The sequence below is a fragment of the Neomonachus schauinslandi genome, chromosome 14, assembly GCF_002201575.2.
Source record: "Neomonachus schauinslandi chromosome 14, ASM220157v2, whole genome shotgun sequence".
Lineage (NCBI taxonomy): Eukaryota > Metazoa > Chordata > Mammalia > Carnivora > Phocidae > Neomonachus > Neomonachus schauinslandi.
Genome location: NC_058416.1, coordinates 70,102,276 through 70,116,552, shown reverse-complemented (window position 1 = coordinate 70,116,552; position 14,277 = coordinate 70,102,276). Strand labels below are relative to the sequence as shown.

The 14,277-nt window shown below is 49.0% G+C and overlaps 1 protein-coding gene across 4 annotated transcripts in view; it reads right to left on the bottom strand.

Annotated features, from left to right (window-relative positions):
• Nucleotides 1-10,943: 10,943 nt before the first annotated feature.
• ASCC2 (activating signal cointegrator 1 complex subunit 2) overlaps nt 10,944-14,277 on the bottom strand; it is a 39,710-nt gene continuing 36,376 nt past the window's right edge. For all 4 annotated transcript variants that reach the window (XM_044920944.1, XM_021703497.1, XM_021703498.1 and 1 more), the window contains one exon: nt 10,944-13,877. In XM_044920944.1, the coding sequence (XP_044776879.1) occupies nt 13,706-13,877 (172 nt within the window). In that variant the 3' untranslated portion in view covers nt 10,944-13,705. The remainder of the gene's footprint in view (nt 13,878-14,277) is intronic.

Genomic DNA, 14,277 nt, shown 5'->3' with positions numbered 1-14,277 from the left:
AAAAAAGGTGGATAACTTGGAAGCTGAGGCTAATGACACAAATAGGCAATAAGTACAAGAAATACAAGTGACTACAAATATGAGAAGATGCCCAGTTTCATTAATAAACAAGATGGATACTATTTTGTCTACCAGATCAATGAAGATGAAAAAGATTAGCAAGGGAATTTCCATCTCCGTGTGTGTTCCCCCTATGTATGTATGCACACTATTAAAATGGTTTTCTCTGGGCACCTGGCTGGCTCAGGTGAAAGAGTGTGGAACTCTCGATCTTGTGGTCGGGAGTTCGATACCCATGTTGGGTGTAGAGATTACTTAAATAAATTAAACTTATAAATAAATAAATAATTTGGTTTTCTCATGTTTAAAAAAAAGATTAGCAACATTAGTTTTTTGTAAAGGAGCAAGTACCACACATGGCCATTGGAACAATGGTTTTACAGAATACTTTGGTATTATCTATTTTAAATGTTTATTCCTTTCAAAAATTCTTTGTGCATGTATTAAAATACACATAGGGGTGCCTGGGTCGCTCAGTCGGTTAAGCAACTGCCTTCGGCTCAGGACATGATCCCAGGGTCCTGGGATTGAGTCCCACGGTGGGCTCCTGCTCAGTGGGGAGCCTGCTTCTCCTGCTCCACCTCCTTGTGTGCACTCTCTCCTCTCTCTGTCAAATAAATAAATAAAGTCTTAAAAGAAAAATACACATAACGGGTGCCTGGGTGGCTCAGTCAGTTAAGCGTCCGAAACTTGATTTTGGCTTGGGTCATGATTTCAGGGTGGTGGGATTGAGCCCCCAAACTGGCTCTGTGCTCAGCATGGAACCTGCTTGGGATTCTCTTTCCCTCTCTGCTCCTCCCCTGCTCCCCCCTTGTGCCTGTGCTCGCTCTCTCTCTCTCAAAACAAAGCAAAACAAAACAACAAAAAACACATAACAAAATTTACCATCTTAACCATTTTTAGGTGTACACTTCAGTGGTATTAAATGTAATCATACTGGGTGCAGCCATCACCACTATCCATCCCCATCTTATAAAACAAACTCTGTACCTATTAAATAGCTCTCCAATCTCCCCTTCCCCAGCCCCTGGCAACCACCATTATACTTTCAGGGTCCTGGGATCAAGCCCCCACATCAGGCTCCCTGTTCAGCGGGGAGTCTGATACTCCCTCTGCCCCCTCCCCCCCGTTCATGCTCTCTCTCTCTCAAATAAAAAATAAATAAAAATAAAAGAAGAAGAAAATGACCTTCAATAAGGAAGTGACTAAAGAGATAGATTCCTAGCACAGACATTATGTGGACATTAAGAAGACTGTGGTGACTCGGTGTGTAGGGGTAAAGAAAGATGAAATGGAAAAAAATCAAGCTGCAAAATTTGTGTGTTTAATTTTATCCCATTTATGTAAATCGATACACATCGATATGTGTACACACAGAATACTGAGGGATGTGCACTAAACTTTTCATGGCCACTATCTCTGAGGGGTGGAATTTCAAAGAACTTCCACCTTGTGCAACAGATACTGCCTTTTTCTCTTACAACAAGCAGATATTGATATTCTAATAAAAAAATTTTTCTAAAAGAGAAAGCAAGTAAGGGGCGCCTGGGTGGCTTAGTTGGTGAAGCAGCCAACTCCGGATTTCTGCTCAGGTCATGATCTCAGGGTGGTGAGATGGGAGTCCTGCATCAGGCTCGGCACTCAGCAGGGAGTCGGAGCCTGTTTGAGATTCTCTCCCTCTCCTGCCCCCTCCCCCTGCTTGTGTGCACACTTATTCTTTCTCTCTAAAATAAATAAATCTTTTATTTTGTCAAAGATTTTATTTATGTATTTGAAGAGAGAGAGCGTGCGCACAAGCAGGGGGAGTGGGAGAGGGGGAAGCAGGCTCCCCGCCTGAGCTGAAGGCAGACACTCAACTGACTGAGCCACCCAGGTGCTCCATAAATAAATCTTTTAAAGAAAAAAAAAAAGAATGTAAAAGATGGTTAGGAAGAATGCTCATATAAAACAGTCAAAATATAAAGCTAAGTGAAAAAAGCCACAAATTCATATACATGATGCATTTTTTTGGTAAACATGTATAAGAAAAAAATTGGAAATGCTCATAACAAATTGTTAATAGTGGTTAACTCTGGGAGAGTCATTTTCCGTTGTATTTCTCTCTGATGTCTACGTTTTCTGCATCAAGCATGTATTACTCTTACAATGGGGGAGGAATAAATTAAAAGGGGGCCTCCCAGAGAGGGTGTGAACACAGAGAAATGCAAGATGTGAGCCCCCAGCTCTGGCTCCAGGCCTAGAGCCCAGCTGCTTGGAGGCCCAGGGTTCCCCTTCCTGAGCTTCCAATGAGGATTCGTCCTTGCGTGGCACTGGTAACTGGGAGCTGGGCCTCCCCAGAGCTCCCTGGGTGGGTGTGCCTCACAGGTGGAGGAAATGAGGATTAGCACCCTCCTCAGACTGGCACCAAGAAGCTGTTTATTACTGGAAAAAGTTTCCTTCCCAAGCTCAGCCTGAGGTATTTCCTGGAGTCAAGAGCTGGGACAGTCTTTACGGTTAGAAAGCCCCAAGGACTCCCCACCTGCTCCCCTCGCAATGGTGTCAGGAAAAGCTAAATGCTTGGAAACCTCATCAAGCAGGTTACTGAAGGCCTCTGAAATCCTCTTCTGAGAAGTTGGCATCCAGTATAGCTCTGCTCTGAGCAAGCAGGACCACTCTCTTGGCGAAGTGTATTTGAGAGAATGTCCTATTCTCCTAGCTTCTCTCTTGTTTTCAAAAATCTCTCCAAACTGGTAGAAACTATTCAGTCATTCAGTCCGTCCGTCAGTCAGCCAATACATCTTTATTGAGTGCCTACTCTGCCTGGCCCTGTTCTAGACCCTGGACACACAGTGGAGACCAAGGAAGATCCCTACCCTCTTGCAGCTTGCATTCTAGTAGGGGAGACAGATGGTAAACAAGAAATTAAATAAAAATTTCAGCTCACGTTAAGGGCTATGAATAAAATAAAACTGGGTAACATATAGGGGGTGACTCAGGTTTAAAGAGCAGTGTGAAATGCTCAGGTAGGGAGTCAAGGAACATTTCTCTATGGAGATGGCATTTGAGCTGAGATTTGAATGGAAATCTCAGCCAGGTAAAGATCAAGAGGAAAGGTATTTCAAGAAACAAGAACAGTGAGAGCAAAGGCCCTGAGGTGGGTGTGGGTTTGGTTTATTCATGGAACTGAAGGAAGTGAGGCAGTAATAGATACGGTCAGATACTGTGTGCTCTTGTAGGTCATGCTAAAAGAGTTTGGATTCCATTCTAAAAAGAAAGGTAAGCCTCCAGAGGGTTTCTGATGAATAGCTTACATTTATCAACCAGTTACCATGAGCCAGGCATTGTACTAAGTGCTTTGCAGTTTATGTGTCATTTTATTTGAACAATTATCCAAGAGGTCGTTTTATTATTCCCACTGAATAGCTCTAGTGAGGTGTAAAGAGCACTGATTTTAGAATGGACAGTCCTGGGTTAGAATTCAAGCCCCACCACTCACTGGCTATGTGAATTTAGACAAGTTGCTTACTGTCCCTGAGCCAGTGTCCTCATCTGTAAAATACTCACCATGATATTGCACAATGGCAGCTATGATTCTTGTTATTTCTGGAGATGTCATCTTGGAGGGGTGTCAAGGAGAGTAAGGATTACCGTGCAGTAAATCCTCACCCAGATGACTGCTTAATTAACCCAGCCAGGGGCTATCCAGGCTGTACTCTAGGGCTGCCTGCCAAGGTTCAAAACTTTTCAGCTCTGGGTGGAGTCCAAGTTGGCCTGTCAGCTCAAAGAAGAAAGGCCCAGCCCTTGGAACATTCTAGGCTTTTCCCCAGTAGACACAAGGATACTGCCTATCACAGGCTGGGTTCCCCAGGAAGCAGACTCTGGGCTGGGGGTTAGTGTGCAGGAGGTTTATTTCTCAGGTCCATTTAATTTTTTTTAAAAGATCTTATTTATTTATTTGACAGAGAGAGGGAGAGCACAAGCAGGGGGAACAGGAGAGGGAGAAGCAGGCTTCCTGCCGAGCAGGGAGCCCAATGCAGGGCTCGATCCCAGGACCCCGGGATCATGACCTGAGCCGAAGGCAGACGCCTAACCGACTGAGCCACCCAGGCGCCCCCATTTAATTTTTTTTAATTAATTTTTTTATTTGTAGCTGGCACACAGCGTTACATTAGTTTCCCGTGTACGACACAGTGATTTGACAAGTTTATATGTTACACTACGCGCACCACGAGTGTAGCTACCATCTGTCACCATACAATGCTATTATAATACCACTGACTGTATTCCTTACCCTGTGCCCTTTATTCCCATGACTTACTCATTTCATAACTGGAAGCCTGTATCTCCCACTCCTCTTCACCCATTTTGCCCATCTCCCCACCCTCTCATCTATTTTATACCTGCATCTACTCCTTGAGGTTCTGCAAGAACAGATTTGCAAAATAAAAATAGCTAGATATCCTTTTACTTATTAAACTCAGGAAGATTTTTAAAAACTATAATACCCGGAGTGAGCAAAGATGCAGGAAATGATCCTTCTCAAATCTGGCTGGCGGGAAGGGCCGATTCGACAGTCAAAAAACTTGACTCAGCAATTCTAAGAATTTACCCTGAGAAAATAATCATGGAGGTGGACAAATACTTAGCCAGGAGGTTGTTCACTGCAATTTAATAGCAAATAATGAGAAACAACCAACATGCACAACTAAGGCACAGGTTGACTGACATATAGTATCATGAGAGAATACTACTAACCCATTAAAGAGGATGCAGATGAGAAAGGGAAACATGTCCACAATGTCCAACTAACTGAAAAAACAGGGATAACAGCATGTGTAGTATGATCCCATTTTCGTGGAAAAGGCATATGTAAAAAAGAAAAAAGAGAAAAAAAGAACATGCCTATGTATATTCCTTTTTCTAAAATAATGTTGGAAGGATAAGACCTAAAATCCTAACGGCAATTATTTCCGGATGGTGGAAATGTTCTTTCTTTTTGCTTACTGATGTGAACCACACTGAGAAGCGTGTTACTGCTTTTATAATAACAGGGGGGAAGCAATGTAAGTTATTAAACAGAAATGGATTCCATCCCGTAACTCAGGCTGCTCGTCCAATAACAAGGAACAAGGACTGTCCTACATATGAATTTGAAGTCTTGTGAGGAAAGGACAAAAATCAATGAATTTAAAATGTCTGAGCAAAGTGCAAAGTTGGAGGGAATACAAATTCGGCAGGCAAAATGGAGGTTATGGTAATTGCTTCGGTGTGAACGAAGGACAAACATTGTTAAAGGGGCAGGGGCTAGCCCGTGCAGAGGATCACACACATACACACACACACATGCACACCCAGGGCCAGGCCTGGTCCTGGTACCATTAACCATATCCTATGTCACTAGATCCTCAACCCGAGGTGGGCACCGCTCTCTACCCCATTTTACAGGTGGAAAGTGAGGTTCAGAGAGGTTAAGTATCTTGCCCAGGGTAACACAGCTAGAGAAAGTAGAGCAGAAGTTCAAATACAGGACAGTTGGCTCCCGAGGCTGTGCTCATAACCACAGCTCTGTGCTGTGTAAAAATCATTTCTCTCTCTTCGCTGGGGCCTTGGCCTGATACGCTTGGATTTATACACAGATTGAATGCCAAGGGCAGACTCCAGCCGGCATCAAGGACAAGGCAGTGATGGAATGTAGAGAAAGTGTCAGCTGGGAGCCACTTAGCCAACAGTCTCAGTACAGGGGTACTGACCGCCTTCATGCTGCTCCCGGCCTATTCTCCCTTCAAAACTCCTGCACAGAAAACTTCCTCGGCTGCTCTGGACACTTATTCTCCACTGAACCCTCATAAGACTGCCAGATCAACTCCCTTGCTCAAACACCTTCAATGGCTTACCACTACTGGTCAGATCAAGTTCAAATTCCTTAACCTGCCATTTAAGATCCAAGCTACCTCAAATCTCACTTTACAAACCTCCCAAATATGGTCCTTGCTGTGGGTCCCTTTGCTCTCCCATCTTGTGTCTAGGTATGGATTATGGAAATAGCACATGCCTGGGTTTGAATTCTAGCTCTGCTACTCTCTGGCCAGGTGACCTTGGGCAGGTTGCATCCTCTCCTTGAGCCTCAGTTTCTTCCTGTGGAAAATGGGATAATGAGAGCAATCCCTCACAGGGTGGTTGGGAAGCTATGTGAAATAATGCTTATAATGTTCTTAGCACCCGCCTACTAGTGGTGGTTTTGTTATGTTGCTACCGTGAGTACATTAAGGGGGGGCTCCCTGCACAGTCTTCAGGGAACAGTGCCTAATTGGCATATTCAATCCACAAAATGTGGGCTGAGAGCTTCGGGGATGACTGTACAGCTGAATCATCCAAGTGCCCCACCCCTTGTCCCAGCTGTTTTGAAACCGTGTTCCTGACATCCTTTCTTTCCCTCTAAGGTCTGATCACTTTCTCGTGCTCCCCTGTGTGTCCCGTGATAATCTCGTTTTCAGCGTCTCTAACACTGTTTTGAACTCCAGCCAACTCGTGCATTCCTCCTGCGGTCCTTATCTCTTCCCTACACCTTTAACTATGTTAACGGACTCCTCTCCGCTTTCGTCTATCTTCCTCCTTTCCAGATGTCTGAGCACACTTCTGCCTCCCTCCTGTACAAGCCTCCAACAGAGAGGCTGCTTCCTGCCCTGGGGCTGCTAGTCTGTGTGATGTCTTATCTCCTCGCCAATCTTCCCTAATGAAACACCTCCTTCAAACGGTAGTTTGAAGGGTAGCCCTTCCTTCCGTTAGCAGACAGGGGAAACTATGGCAAAGTGGAGATTTGGGAAAATATATCCTGCCCAACTTCCCACTCTCATCTCTGTCAATGGAATGATTTGATTATAAGTTGTATTAATAGAAGTATGGTGTTTAGAACAAAGGAGGTGATAGGTCCTCTTTTCCATGCTGAGCCAACCACGCATGGAGTAAGTGTCAAGCTATAGGGAGACAGGAAAGCCAAGAGGCTGAAAATACGGACTTTGGAGGCTGGTAAACCTGCGTTTGAATCTTGACGCAGCCACTGCTCAGCCATGAGCAAGGGGCCGAACCTCTAAATGAGGCTTATATAATCACACCTACCACCTGGCTTTGTTTCAAGGATTCAGTGAGGTAATTTGCTGCCCCACAAAGCTAAGCAGGCTACCTCCTCTGCTCCCAGGGCACCCATCACACGCTTACCAGGCTGGATTGTGCCAATCTTCTCTTGCCTCCTCTTGTGTGTCCAGATCATCCTGAGCCCAGAGGTTTCCGGGAGGACGGCTGTACGGGAGTCACGGCAGCCGTGCTGAGAGGCTGAGAAGTGGGGTGCACAGAAATCTGCCTGGGGCATTGGTGGGAAGCACCCGCCACCCTTCTCCTGGGTCCCACTGAGCAGGGCCCTGTGAGTTCACTAGCCTGCCTCACAGCGGGCCAGCACTGCACACCTTATCCCAGCCATCCTGCCAACATCTCAATGTGGAGACAATTGTGGCTCAGAGAACCTCGCTCAGAGTCACAGAGCTGGAGAGTGGCTGAGGCCAGCTTGGTTCTAACCCCACAGCTCAGCCCCTGCTCTAAATGGCAAAAGCCAAATAAGCTGCTGGCCCTTCAGAGGACCCTGATCCCCAAGGAAAAAGTCTGGCACGGCCATTGCATGTTACTCTTGTGTTAATACTCTGGGGGAGGAGCCAATGCCTTTCTGTGTAGACCTCTCCTGAATGGGGGGGTCTGATTTTCCAGCTGTGACAGGCCGCACACACCCCTGTGGCGGGTCACGGAGCGAGATGCTGCCCTGCTGACGTGATACAGTCCAGCTGGACCCGGGGCTGCGATCTGCCCATTGCATCTGTCATGTGGCATCTGGTCGGCCTGTCATAGGAAAGGGGCAACTGTCTCACCAGCCAGGGGGGTCCCCGTGTGACAGCTCCCAGGCTCCCCTAGAGGCAGGGGCCTTGAGGGGAGGCTGCTTCATGACAGAACTTGCTCGCAGAGCCAAAAGCTTTGGAGTTCAGGCCATTCCCTGATTCTGTCCTTCTGGAGAGAACTGTCAGCAAAAATCCAGACAGAGGCAGCTCTCAAACTTTTCCTGGCCCTGGGACCCCAGCATTCCATTGGAAATGTGCCTGTTGGAAATGGGTGATTTGTGCAAAGAAGTTTCTGGCAGGGTGATTAACAGAGAGAAGTGGAAACTGCCCCAAATGCAGAGTGGCCAGAAAACTCCCATCAGTTTTCTTCTCTCCCGTTTGAACAAGATTCACCAATTTCAGAGTGCCCTCTGTCCCCACCCAGCATGATCTCAGCTGACCCTCACAATTACCCATGCCCATGAGGCAAGAGAGGTGAGAGAATGATCATCCCCATTTCCTAGAAGAAATTGAGGCCCAGAGAGGCCAAGGAACTGACCCAAAGTCACACAGCTTGTTGAAATCTAAGGGCCTAGACCCTAGGCTCCTGACCCTCAGTCCAGTGCTCTTTTCACCACCCTTTATGAACAAAATAACAATAAAAAGGATGGGATCTTGAGGCCTGCAAATGTGCACATGAAAGAACATAGAGTAAGCAGGCTAGACCACAGGATGGGAGATGGGGGCTGGAGCCTGCGTGTAAGCTCTGCATGTAAAATCCTAAATGGACAGGCATGGTTGGCCCTCATCCCACTGAAGGGCCCCCTTTCAGCCTGGCTCTTTCATGAAAACCACTTTAAGAAGAAGAAAACCATAATTACCCCCTTGGGATGGCAGAGCACTTAAGGGATCTGTCAGAGTGCTGAGGGTGGGCTCATGCAGCCAGAAAAAGCATATTTAGTGTCATAATTTCATAGTTGGGAAACTAAAATTAAGTGCCTGTTGTTCTTGTAATTCAGACCACAGCGAGTAAAGCTCGATGATATAACCTCCATGGCTGGGAGAGCGCCATGGAAGCCCAGCGAATTCTTAGGCAGGGCAAACCTCCCCCACTCCCAGGGGAAGTGGGGATAGCTGAAATCCCAGGGTCTGAGATTAGGGGGAGGGTTGGGGCTTTAAATAGGTTGAGAAACTCTGGACAAAATGCCCTTTGAGGCTCTCCGAGGTCTGCCAGCTACGTAAAATTCTCTTGATGATTATCGATTGTCGGGAGAGAATTTCCAGTGTGAAGTCAGAATTTGATTCTCATTTTAAGACACACATACCACCCCACCCCAACCCCACCCCCCGGGGCATTGGTTACCTTGCTTCTGGCTGCAGAATTGCAACACCAGCCTCTGGCCATAGTCAAGGTCCCTTCCTCCTGCCCCAGCACTCAAGAGATCTAGTTAGCTAGGACCGCACATCAGGCTCACCTGGGGAGCTCCTCCTGGGGTCTAGTCTTCCCCCAAGTGGATCTTCTAGAGCCCTGGTGCCTCCCCTGCTCCTTCTAGGCATCCCATCAACATGGTCTGGATTCCAAGGCTCCCTCCTCACCTCTCAGCTCCCTCTTCCTCCTCTCTGATGCCAACTTCCTCAGAAGGGGGGCCCCACTCTCCTGCCTTCTCTTCCCCACCTTCCATTCTTTCCACATCTCCCCATCACTTCCTGGCAAGGTGGGCAGAGCCCCAGGGAGCCCCACTGACTTAGCTAGGTTGACCTCCCAGCTGCTGCCTGACACTGCGACCACTACCCTCTGCTTCTTTTTTTTTAAGATGTTATTTATTTATTTATTTAATTGAGAGAGAGAGACAGAGAGCGAGAGGTAGTGGGGTGGGGGGAGCAGAGGCAGAGGGAGAAGCAGGCTCCCCGCCGAGCAGGGAGCCCGATGCGGGGCTCCATCCCAGGACCCTGGGATCATGACCTGAGCCGAAGGCAGACGCATAACCGACTGAGCCACCCAGGTGCCCCACTACCCTCTGCTTCTGGAAAGTCTCTTTGCTCTTGGCTTCTTTCTGTTCACTTTGCCTGCTCATTTCTCCATTCGTTTATTAGGGCTTAGTACAGCCGTGACTAAATCACTTTCCCAAAATGTCTTAATATCCACATCCCACCTTGGATTGTGAACTCCATGAGGGCGGAGGGGAGACAATCTTTCTCACACATGCCTGACGCAGTGCCTGGCACCTAGTAGATCTTGGTAAACGTGTGCTGAGTGGATGCATTTAGCGTCTCCTCCCTTGGTCCTCCCAACCAGGCTGACCGTCCATGCCCCAAGCCCTGAGGACAGGCAGTAAATACTGGGAGCTGCTGTTCGGGACAGATGTCTGGGCCATGGCCTGGCCTGTGGTCCTAATTCTGGGACTCCCATCCTCTTTCCCACCCTTCTTCCATATTCACCCTGGACCCTTTGGCCCCCTCCCAGGCCTCCGTGCTCCTCAGGCTCTGCGGTCCCCATCTCAGCTGAGAGCTCTACCCCCAGCCTTTTCTCTGCTTCCCCTGGACAGGAACTGGACATAAAAATGAAGAATCATTCAGTGGGCTTCATGGCAGACTGGACACACAGAGGAAAGGACAAACGAATCTGAAAAAAAAGTGAAATAAAACAAGGCATCTGAGATCTGTGGGACGATACCCCACTCGTGCAATACATACAAGTGGGGTCCCATCAACCTGGTCTGATGAACTGGGATTTCCCATCCTCCTGTCCTATAGCTATTGGGCTTATATTTTCTTCTTTCTTTGTTAAGAACAGTAGTATCAAGGATGCGGATGTGGGGGAAAAAAAAAGGAATGGCATGTGGTGTAGGGGTTAAGAGCGTGGGCTTTAGGAGACAATCCTGGGACTGAAGCCCTCCTTGGTCATGTGGTATATGTGTGACCTTAGACAGGTCACCTATCCTCTCTGACCTTGGTTTTCTCATCTGTACCTACCTGGTGAGAGTTAGACGAGATAACCCAAGAACCCAGCAGAAACTCTGGCCATGGAAGTACTCGGTAAGCGCCTTTAATTCTCATTACAAATATCACGGTCTTACTGTCATTTTCGTTTATGCACATTCCTTTCCAGACTTGGTCTGTACGCAAATTTTTCAAAAATATTTTCACAATCATGGAGCATTACCATCCAATTTATTCTCTTAAAAAACAACAAGAACAACAAACTGATTCTTCAATATTTCGTTTCTCACATTGCTACCAAGTGTTCACTGACATCATTTTAAAGAAGGGGGCTCCACAACCACCCCCTGCATTTTTGGTGGGTTGACTTTTGTTTGTGGTTTTGTTGGTCTCCCTCCCTGCATTATTTAGCCCAAGCTCCCGGTGTGACAGGGACAGGCAGTTTCCTGCTAATTGCTTACTTTTCCAGAGTGCACCTGGAGCTAAGAAAGGACCTGCGTCCAGGCTCTGCTGCTAACTTGCCTCCCTGGGCTCCCGGGTCCCATTTTATCCATGACAGGCTCTGCCCTGCCCTCCCCACCTCACAGAGGCACGGTAGCACTGTTCAGACAGACCCGTCTGCTACCATTGCCACTCATGAGCTAGAAACAATGACATTCAAAGTCCTAAGTCCTCTTGGAGGTACTGGGTCATAAAAGCTTCCCGGGAAATGCCTGTGATAGTCGTGTTCTCTAATAGGGTGCAGAGAAGGCACTTAGAAATTCCTGCTTAGGAGCAGTGGTGGGGTGGCGGGGCCCAGTGATCAAGTGAGCAGGGTTCAGGGCTCCCACCCACTTCACTTGTAACATTTCTGCCATTGCCCATCTTAAACCTTGGGGCCTCCTCGGAGGATTGGATTGGCACCAGGTGGAAACCATTCACCTGGCCCAACGTACCCACTTTGCAGATGGGAAAACTGAGGCCCTGAGAGGTGAAGGTAAAGCACTGCTCTGGATGACTCCTGAGTGAGGTGTTTGCAAACATCCTTGAAGGGGTGCCCTCAAGATCTGAAATGAGGAAGAACATAGTTCCTCAAGGGAGATCAAGTTTGACCTGGCAGTACATTCTGGAAAGTTTGAAAAATCGCTGTCTTCTCCAATCCTTTAAACCAGAATGCCAAGGTGAGGCCTGAACACTGCTCCCAGCGGTCAGGAGGCATGTATGACAGAATGAAGGTGAGAGGGGCTGTGTGAACAGTAACAGGTAAGGTAGGTAAAGGCCAGAGCTCCCCTAACTCACCTCACCTTGCTCCAGGGCCAAGAGCTGGGTCTGAGGAGCTCAGGGAGAGAGAAAAGAAATGACCCTCGCCTGTATGGTTCCTGGCAAATGCCTCGAGGAGGAAGCAGAGTCTTCCTGCTGCCTGCCAGAGTGGCTGACCCCGAGCCCGATCTCAGCTAATTCAGCAGCTCGAGGAGAAGACACCACTCTCCTATCTGCTCTGCATCTCAAATGCACCAAGAGAACTGGCGTGACTCAGAGGAATTGCTATTGATTTTCGCTTGTGTGGCTGACCTAACAAAACCAATTCGTCAAGGGCCTGTCTGCTCGCTGCTCCAGACGCTCATCCTAACCACATGCAAATAAATTACACAAGCATCTAGGGTGATTTGTCAAGGTCCAGCTGGGCAGGGGCCCTGGCTCCCGTGGATGGCCTCCAGGCCAGGCTGGGCAGGATCAGGCCAGCAAACACCCCACGGCCGATCCTCTGTTGATCAGCAACATTCTCGGGGGCCCAGGAATCAGGCTGCCTGGCAGCTGCTGCCACAGCTGAACCAACCGGCCATGCCCAGGAGGAGGTTTTGAGGAACTGGACCCAAGTCCTTCAACGGGGCTTGGTAGGGACATCCTCACTGGTGTCTTCTGGTCTCCGACTCCTTGACTCTGCAGGATCTGATGGAGGGTACATGCAACCAGTAGGCGCCGAGCTCTGGTACTGGCTCTGCTATGGGACAAGTGTCCTCAGGTCCGCTGTGAGATGGCAATGACCCCGCCATCTAGGATGCTATAAAGGCCAGGGGTCCGACTGAGGGTCAAATCCTTGTTCTCCCACTTCCTGCCTGTAGCCTGGGCAGGCACCTCCAGCTCTCAGTGGCTCACCTACACCACAGGGCCGGAAATACTCCCTACCTCCTAGGGTGGAGGTTGTAGGGACTGAACGAGAACACGGAAAGGACCAGAGGGCCTCACAACCTCATCTCTTCCTTCTACAAGCAGGGACTAGAGGTTCAGAGGAGGGAGTAATGTGCTCAGGGCCACACAGCAAAGCAGGGCAACATCAGGAGGGGTTAAAATGAGAGGCAAGCACGTAGGGCTGATGAGCAGAGCAGGTGATCATCCTGCTCTCTCGCTCTCCCGATGGTGGCTGTCACTGAAGAATGGGGTACAGGGGGAGCAGGCCAGGGGTACATCATGGATCATTGCTTGAAAGGGTCAAAAACTTTATTTGCAGGCCTTTTCTGTTTTTGTTTTGGAATTTACAGGTTTCCTGCCGTCCAGGAAGGAAACCACCAAGAGAAGTGGTGTCTTGCTGCATGAGGTTTGTGGGGCTTGCCTTGGGGCTCCGTCCCCATCCCTTTTGCCTGCTCGCTGGCCCCAGGGGTTCCTCCATTGTGGGATAAGGCACTGTGTGTTCTGCAAGAAGGTGCTCACGGCTGGCTGGTGGACGACGAGGCGGCCTTCTCAGGGGCTGCGAAGCTGAGGCTGTTGAGGGGTGGAGTTGAACTTGGGGCCCTGGCAGGAGGCCAACTGGTGAGGAGACCCAAGGCTATGGTAACTCAGCCTGGCAGGTCTGGTGCTGCTGCCTCCCGGCTGGCCCTGACAGGGCGGCCTCAGGATGGAATCATGCCTTTGCTTCTTTTGCGGTCAGCCATGGTTCTCCGGTTGTGGTTGGCTCGCGTCGCCTTGTTGGCTTCCTTCTTCCTGCGTTCCTGGGTTGTCTCACGGCTCTGCCCGTGGCCCCGGGGGCTGCCGGCCACTACCGTCGAGCTGTCGTGCCGGTACCTGAGGGAGGAACAAGCCACCCCAGGGGATGGGAAGAGCCCACTGCCTTTCTCAGAGGTCCCGGGGAGAGGACACATGGCAAGGGCCCAGGACACCCCTGTCCCCACTTCCAGTGGGAGAAGAAATGGAGCCCAGCAAGGGCAGGGCTCTGGGGGGCTCTGGCCGGTCCTGTGTCTGGTGAACTCTCTTCTCTGAGCCCTGCCTCCAGATGGGTCCGTGGCCTAGCTGCGGGAAGAACCACCTGTGGGCTGACCACAGCCCACAACGAGGAGAGGAGAGCTTGGGGATGGGGATGGGCCTATTTCTTCCTCTGTAAAATGAGGATGATGATAAAGTGGCTACTTCATAGGGCTGTCGTGAGGGTTAAATTAACACATGTAACGCGCTTGGGGTTTATGTG